We start from the raw sequence: 9,928 nt of genomic DNA, 5'->3' as shown, positions 1-9,928 counted from the left end.
GTATTATAAGGAAAGGTCCGGTCTGGTGATTGGCACACAGGTATGTCCAGCTGGTTTTCATGGTTTTAGCACTAATCTTACCATGTGGTCCATGTGAGCATTTGTCCAAATGTCTAAGGGAAAGAGCTGCTTTCACTAAGTGTTTACTCGGCTTTGCTTGTATTCATGCCTTTATTTTTTACAACAACACCACCTTGAAGGAATGATTATTCTCTCCATATTACAGAGGAAAATACTGAGGTAGGTGATGTCTCAAGGACATACAGCTTGGAGCCAAGGTTTGGCAGTATCCAGGGATTGCACAGGCTCCAGGCTTTGCACATCACCTCTGTGCTGTGAAGTAAGAGGTAAGCTGTGTTACTTGTCCCCAGGTCCTTTATCACCCCAATATCCTCTCCAGCCAGAGTGTCAACGAGGTTTTTGGAAGCTCAGGATTCTGTGGCTGCTCAATCCTGCTGGGAGAGCGAGGTGTTGATAGTACACAGATGACTGGGAAGACGTCTGGGAAATTCCCAGTGCAGACTATGTAGACACAGGAATGTGTTCCAGAGGAAGGTTCAGGTGGGAATGGGCCTGGCTGATTGAAGGAATCAGATGTTGGAATTAGGAGCTATGGGCTTGAAGGGAAATTAGAGGTCATCTAATTTAGTGGTTTTGAAGCTTTTGACACAAAGGGCTGCTGCTATTAATTTTTCCCAGAGAATCTCTTTTTGAAACATTTTGGCTGATTAAAAATTTTTAAGGAAATAATTCTATTTTCTGATTTGTTAATAAAAGATATAATAGACGACTACCAAATAGAGCCTCTGTTCAGCCTGCTTCAGCCTGTCTTTCCATACAAAGCATATAGAAGTGTTTTTTAATGAGCCTATGCAGACTTATAGGAGGCAAGGGTAGGAAATGCACAATTTAATTAGGATTTTTCAAATTTTGGAAATTGTTCAAAGAGAATCCTCTGTCCTCCATGAGTGCCTTCAAGAACCCACATGAATCTAGTAACCTCAGTTGGAAACCTATGACCCAGACCTACCTCCTTATTTTATTATTGAGGAAACTGAGGCCCAGACAAGGTAAGGAAAATTTCCAAAATCGTTAGGTGAGTTAGTGCGTAAAAGGAGTATTGAAAAATTAGAGACATATGTCACCTGGGACCCAGTAACCACTCAGAGAAATAGAGTTGACTGGTTCATTCTGCAGTCAGTTCTTCAACTTATGAAATTTCAAAGATCTTCCTTCCATTTTAAATTCTGAGTACAAGGTCTCATGATACAGCACCTATTTCTTTGAAGTGTAACACCTGCTTTTCCCTAAACCACCCCAGGCCTAAAGCTGGTCCCTATGCGCCACATTGAAATCCCCTCATACGAATGTTTTAAGGGAGAAACAGGCCATACAACGGGCAACTTCTGCCATCAAGTTAGTTCTCTTTCTTCGTTCTTTTCACCTCTGATCTCACCCCCTTCCTTCCAGATTGTGCCTTGTTTCCACAGTGGAAGCATCTGTTTGCTTGTTATCTGTCTGATTTCCGTCAGTGGCTAGCTAGGGTAACCACATTGTTGTCACAGGTTCTGGGAGCTTCTCTCACTGGTCCCTCACTTCAGCAGCTGGGGCCACTGACAGAGATTCTCATTCTCTATTGTTATCCAGACTCTGGTGTGTGGGGACAGATGGACATGGGAGGAGATGAGGTGATTGCTCTTAGAAAATAAAGCCTTGTTGCAAAAAAAGAAAAAAAGTCCCCATCTAACCTCATCTCTATACTCCTGTCCAAAACACGTATATACTTTTATACCTGACATTCCATTTGACCCTTATGGCAAACCTGGTGTGTTCGTAAGCTCAGACTGCCATAACAAAATACTATATATTGGGTGGCTTAAACAAGAGAAATTTATTTTCTCACAGTTCTGGAGGCTGAAAGTCCACGATCAAGGTGCTGGTAAGATAGGGTTTCATTCTGAGGCCTCTTCGTTTGGTCTATAGGTGCCGCCATTTTTCTACGTGTTCATAAGACCTCTTTATTGTGTGCACGTGGGGAGAAAGATAGAGAGAGAAGCCCTGGTGTCTCTCTTTAAGGGCACTAATCCCATCACGAGGCCCCACCTTGATGGCCTCATCTAATCCTAATCACCCCCAAAGGCTACATCTCCAAATACTATCACATTAGGGGGTGGGGCTTCAACATATACATTTTGAGGGGACACAAACATTGAGTCCATAACACCTGGGAAAGAAGTTTTGCTAGTTTTCCAGACAAGAAGCTGAGGCTCAGAGTAGTAAAAATATTAGACTGAGCCAACAAGAGAGAGGACTGAAGGAAGGCAGTGTCCATAATGGTGACTCCGCCATGCGCACTGATGCTTACCCTACTCTCCTCCTCCCCGCACCAACCCAGGAGCCTGAGGTGCCTCTGCAGCACAGAGCCAGTTCTTCTTAATTCTTACAAGGGTGTAGTAGTCTAAAAATTCAGGCCACAAATTCTTTGATACTCCTCCCTACAAAACGTGGAATCTAATTCTTCTCCCCTTGAATCAGGGCTATACTTACCAACTCACTTCTAACAAACAGACTGTGGCAGAAGTGATGGTGTGAAATTTCTGAGATTAGGTCTAAACGACAATATGACTATCTCCTTACTCTCTCAGATCAAGGACTCTGGGGAAAACAGCTGCCATGTTGTGAAGACACTCAGGTAGCCCTACGGAAAGGCCCATGCAGTGAGGAACCAAGGCCACCATCCAGCAGCCAGTGAGAAACTAAGGCCTCTTGGCAATAGCCATGTGAGTATGTCACCTTGGACGTGACTTGTCCAGCCCCAGTCAAGCCTTCAAGTGAATGCAGTCCTGGCTGCCATCTTGATGGCAACCTTATTAGAGACTCTGAGCCAAAACCCCTGGTTGTCACTCCCAGATTCCTGACTTACAGAAACTGTGAGATAATAAATGTTTGTTGTTTGCAGCTGCTAAATTTTGGGGGCAGCAATAGATAATTAATACAAAGGAAAACGCATTTTATGTTATTCTCAGTTCTCCACCTCCACATTACCCACGTGATCAAGCCATATCAACATTTCTACATCAGTTGACTTGCTCAAAATAAGTGCTCAATAAATTATAGTTGTTGTCAACATCTTATCAGCTGTGTGGCTTCCCCAGGTGAGTTTCCGTCTGTTGGTTTCAGATGCCTACTTCCCTTGGGGTGCCAACCTCAGACCTAAGTTTGTGTGTATTGCCTGGAAGAGACCTCTAAATGCTTAAAGCTTCCTGGCTGAGGGACTCCTAGTTTCTTCTTCATTTCAGTATAGAGCGCCTTAGAGAAAACAGCCTCACTCTTTCTCTCCTTGTCTTCTGCTAGCCTCCATTCTTAAACTTAACCTTTCATCTCAGAATTTCAGCTTTGATGCTCCCCACTTCCTTCCTATGGTTACTTTAACCGAAGTGAGTCAGGTCTTACTGAAAAACTGACCACAGCCAGTCAGCTCCGACCCTCCCCCGGACCAAAGCTGCCTGGGCAGAGCGTGAGGGTGATCAGTGTTTACTCAGCCCATCTTTCCTCCTCTCTCCCCAAATCACGGGGCTTTGGGTAGGGCTTCCCCAGCCACGATGCCCCTCCCAGCAGACCGCAGTCAGAAACAAATCTCACGTTTGTTTGATGGCTCAAGAGGAGTGGCAGCAGCTTGAATCCTTGGGTATCCTATAGAGTGGGCTAATTTGCTTATATTCTACCCTGTTGGGTCCAGCCTGTTGCCTCTGAGCTCAGTTTTTTTAGCTGTGAATACCAATAAGAATCAACTGTGTGTCCTGGGTCCCTCTCTTAGTGCTGGAACCATGATGGCGCTCTATCTTAACCCTTAATCCAGGCAAATTAGTATTCACTCCTGGACCTTTAGTGCTTGAAGAAACAAAAACAAGCAAAGAAACAAACAAAACTAAAATACTTCCTCTGCCTATCTTTCTAATTTTGGTATGTACATAATTCATCCTTAGCCTTGAAAATCAGCATGATCTTTAAGGATTTACGGCTAATTTCTTAAAGGATTGAATCCATGAGAAGACTGGTGGTCCTCGCTGTTGGGCTTCTGCAGGGAGAATACCTTTTTCCCCAGCTCAGGAGCCTTCCCTCTGTCTGGGAGAGGGAAGCTGGTTTCTTACTCTGGAATGAAGAACTCATTCATCTACTCTCTTTTATCTTGGAGACTTTGAGGGAATAATTTTAGTCAGATAGAAGTCAACTGACACCATAACATGATTTTAATAAGATCCATCTATTTATTCAAAATTAAAATCTGCTTTGAAGACAGACAAACAATGTAACATTCCCAGAGGAATTGAATTGCTTTTAGTTAAAACTGAGTTCTATTAGAACCGATTTTAGGTTGTTATAAATAACAAGTTGGACATAGCTTTCAGGAACAAAATGGTTAGAAAATGAGGTCAGGGAATCCCTCTGAGCCACTAGGATATTAATTATCAAAGGAGCTCCCTAGTTTCTCTTCATAAGAGGTTAAGAGTCTTTGTAACACTCTGGGAGCCCAGGCCCAAGAATAAAAGAAATTATAGGGAGGTCAGGAACACAGTTCAACAGCCATAAAGTATGGTCAGGCTTGGAATGGGAGCTCCAGTTGTCTCCCCAAGAAACATTATTTTTTCCTTATATAACTTACAATTTCTCTAAAAACACTCAAATACCATAGGTTGTTACCCTATGGAAACAGCTTAAACACCACAAGTGAAAATAATAAATATTGAAAAAAAATTATAATATTGGGCTTCTTCCTAAATAGTTCACAGAGAAGCTCAGTAAATAAATAGAAATGGGAATTGAGGTATCAGAGGTAATAAATATTCTAGGAGAGAGGTACAACAGGGTTTTCCAAGAAGCTGGTCTGGCTCTCCTGGAAGCCTGGAGCAGATTTTGGAGGTCTCCAATTTATGTCCTAGAGTCTAGTAGAGTCGCCATCCTGGATGTTTTGTTTTCTTAGGATGTCTTACTTTTTCATCCTCAGTGTCATGTAGGCTTCTATGTAGTTGATGAAGATATCGAACTCACTCATGGCTTTGTAGACCCCTTTCTCTTGGAGCTGTGTAGGGAGATAAAAAATGTTTAGTGAAAACCCAATCTGAGCAAGTAAGAGGGTCACTTGCTTGGATGGCCATGACCCTTGGGCCCAGAAGCTGAATCAGGAGGTGAAGGATGGACCCAGGGAACCTGAGGATATGCCCAGCCACCATGGGGAAGGCTGTGCATTGATGTGAGGCATGGCTGGTGGTGGCAAGAGGAACATCCACTTTGCAAAGCAGTCTTCAAAATGGTGTTTTTTTCAACAATTTTAAGTCATGTGCTCACATGATGCTTATTCAGAAGTTGATGCAAAAACATTAAAGAAACCACTTTGAAAACAAGGCAGTGAGAGAGGAGAGAAGGAGCCTCTTTCAGGTTTATTCTCTCCCACCAAGAGATGGAATAGGCCCTGCCCTGCTGCTCCAGCCTATATCAGAGGACTCATGTCCCCTGATGTTGAAACCCTGCCCACTGTCTGTCCCCAGTCCCCAAAGAGGGCACATGCACAGGGCTTCTGAGAAATGGGGTTTAAATGTTCATGGACAGTTGCAAGCGTGAAACCCCATTTGGCTTGAGAGTTGACATTCTCAGGCACCTCGGGAGGTGTTGAGGGGCAGATGGAAAGTGAGTGTGGACCAACTCTAGATAAGTGAGACTCCTGTTTCCTGTTCCATCTGAGTTCTGGGGCATCCAGGATGAACCCCTGGGCGTGTCTGTGTGTGCACGTTCACGTGTCGGCTTCCTACACGTGTGGCTTCAGCCTAGCTTCCTAACAAGCTACTTTCTGTTTCCTTTGTCACTCTCCCCAGCACCCAGCTCTGTGTTCACAGGCCGGCTCTACCCACAGGGCTACAAAGGCGGGGAGCAGTCATTTAGAAACCCCCAAAGACACTTCACAGAAAACAAATATAACCGAGGCGGCAGCTCCCCAGTGGCTGAGGAGGTCACACCATCTGTTGGGTTCCCACAGTCCCTCCCAACAAAGGATGGGGCCTGCTTAGCACCTGCCGACTTCTGCCCCTTGGGGAGTGGGCAGAGGCTGTGGTCCCCAAACCTTCCTTGCCACCATCCAAGCTCACCTTATTGAAGGCACTCTTCACCTGCTCTACTGCCTTGCTCTTATTCTCACAGGGTAGAAAACGGTGCTGTGGAGGAAAGGAGAAAGTGTTAAAGACACTGGCTCCCAGCTCCCGACTCCATGGCACTTGGGGGACTAGCTGGTGGCATGAAGAGGGCGACAGACTTGTCTTGAATGAATCATACCTTTTATCCTTCTCCATTAGACAGAGAAGTAACATAGCCCAAGAGATACGATGTGTTTGCAAGGCTTGCATGAAAACCCAGATGTTTGCAAGGCTTGCATGAAAACCCAGGTCTTGGAGCTTCCTCTCTCGGAACACATAGTGCCAACTAGATGCTGAGTCAGCCATTCTGTCCTTTTCTGCTTCTCTGTCCTGTCCCTCCCCTTCAGTCCTAGTCACTGACAATCCTTTCTAAGTCTCCAAGTCTCTGAGGAATAGAGACACAGTCTCAACATGTGGACTGATGCCTTTGCATAATTCCATCCTACAGATAAAGACCCAAATCAGCTAATTTCCCAGGATTAGCCAGAGAACAAAGGAAACCAGTGGTGAGGGTATAATTTCAGTTGGAGAAATAAATTATCATTGGGAATTGTTTGTAGATTCTAACCAACGGGGCCGTTCTAAAATACCAGGGAAAATCCTGCCAGTCAGTTGGGCCCCACTTAAAGCTCTGCTTTCATAAGGTTGAGAATAAGAAGTGGGGTTTCCTCTCCCTGGACCCCTCACCTCCCAGCCTCTCTTGCAGGGCCCAGGGTGTAGGTCCCAAAGGACAATGGAGCCCTGAATGAAGCTCTGGGCCCCTTTCATAAAGAGAGAGGAGAATAGTTAATAACCCACAAATGACTCACAAATAACAGGAAAGCTGTTTGCAAATCTTCACATGTAAATGCCTAGCAGCCACCCCCACCCCTTGCTCAGAGGGAAACGAGAGGGTTCCTGGCCCTCAGTCTGTGTGTGTGAGCCGTGTCAGGAGCTGAGACGGTGTTTTGGGAAGAGCCAGAGAGCTGCGAGGGAGAGAATGGGCCTGCTACTCACACAGCGCCTGAGCCTCAGCCTGAGCGTCTTCAGGTTTTCCCCGAGGGAGTTCACGTGCTTCTTGATCTCTGGGTCCTGGCTCTCAGCCTGGGGCATCACCTCCTCCAAGTAAAACTGGATCATCTCCGACAAGGCTTGGCAACCCAGGTAACCCTAAGGGCAGGCGCAGGGGGTGGTGACTGGGAGGGAGGGCTGCTGCTGCAGCTTGAGAGAACAGCTTTGTCCCCAGGATCTTTCCAGCCACCTCCCCCCGGGGCTGAGCCCTTTGTAACCTTCTGGCTGGCAATGTGCTGAGTTAAGGTCTTCGTACTTCTGCTTTTCAAAGCCAAGGAAGCAGACCCAGCTCCCGGCAGGCGGGAAGCAGAGCCTCCCTTCTCTTACTCACAGGTCACATTCCCCCACCCCCACGCCCACCCCCACGCACCCCCCCAGCTCTCACCTTAAAGTCCTCCAGCAAGGACCCATTCAACAACATGTTGTCCAACTGGTCCTTCATTTGCTAAAAAGAACAAAAGGAAAATGACCCTGAGGTTTGGGGAAGTACCCTGAAATGAATGTCCTTTATAGGGTTTTTCATTTTTAACCAATGCAGCCCTGGCCCAAAAAATGGAAAGAAGAGTTTTCAAAACAGAACATTCACCAATGCTGGAACCCTTAGTGAAATCAGGTCCTCCCCCTCGGGATCAAGTTATTCAAAACATTCTGCCTGAGTTTGAAGCCGAGGCAGAGGCTTGACTCGGTCTGGTTTTCTTTCTGCAGAGACACTTCAGGTTTGACGGTGCTGCCCATGTCAGCCCTCTAGTGCTCCCTGGCTGCCCCCTCCTTCCTGCGGACATCCTCCTGTAGCTTGAACAGTTCTCTGGGAATGGGATGCAACTCTTCCTGCAGGTTCCTCCCTGTATGGCACCTCCCCAAACCATCAGTCTTTCAGGTTCTGGAACTCTCTAAGCAGAGGCAATTTATGTTTCCCTGCCACAGGGTGTGGGGAGCCTCTTCACCTTTAATCACACCCTTCGTGCTCTCCGCCAATGAAACACCAAGCTCCAGCAGAATCTTATAAAAATTTCTGAGCATAGGAGAGAGGGAGCACTTCTCCGTTTAGGCAGCTTTTCCTGCACATTTGGTGCATCATCCATGCTTAACTTAAGTCACTGAACCCATGACTTGCCTGGGAGAGTCTCTTAAGAATTTCAGTTTGGGGGGAATGGGTTCTGGGCATGGAAGTGAACAAGAAGGAGGGTTCTTAGAACTCTAGCAGGATGCCTAACTCAGGCAATCTCAGGAAGGAAGGACACGAGGCCCTCATACTCACAAAGAAAGTCTTCACCCTGCCGAAGGCATCTCGGAGCTCTCGAAGCATGTGGGGCAGGCCGGCTGGAAAGTGGATGCAGCTGTTCTCAGATGGGGTGCCCTTGTCTCGGCTGGCCCCTACCCCGGCCAGGAAGACCAGGCAACAGAGCAGTGCTGAGCTGGGCATAGCGGAGTTCTGCTTTCTACAAGTTGGCCTTGTGGTTTGGTTTTGCAAGAGCAAGCCCCTGATGTGTAGACCTTCACCTACTGTGCCCCCTTTTTATATTGTGGGTTTGGTGAGGCCTCTCATTCATAGCCAGATTTCCCGGTAAGGGTTTTTCTCTGACTTAAGTTAGCCCCTCCCTTCCCTCCAACTTTGCATTCTTTAAGTTTTAATTTTTGCATCGTAAGCAAAGGGATGGTTAAAAAATGAACTTTTGCATTATAGCTATTTTAGGAAGAGCTACCTCTCTCGTTTAAAATAAAATATTCAGCTTCTCTTAATAATAATAAAAAAATAGATGATTTCCTGGGGTGAACAGCTGTTCTGTGCACAGAAGCCCACAGTTGTGGGTTCCATTCGCGTGTTCCTAGGTCACAGTGACGTGGACAAATCGGCCATTCCAGAGTACACTGGGATTGAGAAATAATAGGATCTCTTCCTTAACCTGAGTTGGATACCCAAGACTTCTGCTTGCTGAATTGGGAAGTTACCTCAATTCTCTGGGCATTAGTTCCCCTAAGTGAAAAAATGAGGGTGAATTAAGTACCCTGTTTCCCCAAAAATAAGACCTAGCCGGACAATCAGCTCTAATGCGTCTTTTGGAGCAAAAATTAATATAAGACCCATCTTTTATTATATTATATTACATAAAACCCGGTCTTATAATATGGTAAAACAGGATGGGGTCTTATATTAATTTTTGCTCCAAAAGACTCATTAGAGCTGATTGTCAGGCTAGGTCTTATTTTCGGGGACACACGGTATCCTCAAAACTGCCTTTGGATCTTTCATTTTCTGTTCCAAGACTGCCCCTTGAAGGGGCCAACTTCTCACAGGACAGGCAGGGGCATGAGATGCGCTCCAGGCTCCTTCTTCAGCTCTGGCTTCTTAGACACTCGAGTCCATGTGTCCACCGCTCGGCTGTCCCAGGAATTGGGAGAAGTTAATAAGAGTAGTCCACACGTATGGAAAGCTTGGCACCTGCTAGTCGCTGTGACCCTTGCCATCTCCATTCCATGAGGCACAGAGATGTTAAGTAACCAGCACAAGGTTACTTGGGTGCTAGGGAAGGGAGCCAGAATTTGTCCCCAGGCCAACCTGACACTGACACCATGTTCCTTACCCTGTTCTGCACTGTCCCCAGTGTAGGGAATGAAAAGGTTGGATTAAAGAGTCCTTAAGGTTTCTCCTTTACTTGTAAGCTTCTACGGCTGGAGACGTGAGCATGAAAGAT

At 46.1% G+C, this 9,928-nt stretch overlaps 1 protein-coding gene across 1 annotated transcript; it reads right to left on the bottom strand.

Moving 5' to 3' along the window:
- Positions 1-4,245: 4,245 nt before the first annotated feature.
- IL10 (interleukin 10) lies at positions 4,246-8,767 on the bottom strand. Its single transcript, XM_019752447.2, has 5 exons — positions 8,494-8,767; positions 7,621-7,680; positions 7,182-7,334; positions 6,141-6,206; positions 4,246-5,080 (listed from the first exon to the last, which is right to left on the bottom strand). The coding sequence occupies exons 1-5, from the start codon at positions 8,656-8,658 to the stop codon at positions 4,988-4,990; spliced, it is 537 nt and encodes a 178-aa protein (XP_019608006.2). The 5' UTR covers positions 8,659-8,767; the 3' UTR covers positions 4,246-4,987.
- Between the last annotated feature and the right edge of the window lie 1,161 nt (positions 8,768-9,928).

The sequence above is a fragment of the Rhinolophus sinicus genome, linkage group LG17 (genome assembly GCF_036562045.2).
Source record: "Rhinolophus sinicus isolate RSC01 linkage group LG17, ASM3656204v1, whole genome shotgun sequence".
In the NCBI taxonomy this organism is placed as follows: domain Eukaryota; kingdom Metazoa; phylum Chordata; class Mammalia; order Chiroptera; family Rhinolophidae; genus Rhinolophus; species Rhinolophus sinicus.
Note: the sequence above shows the minus strand (reverse complement) of the source record. Positions and strands in the feature narration are given on the sequence as shown.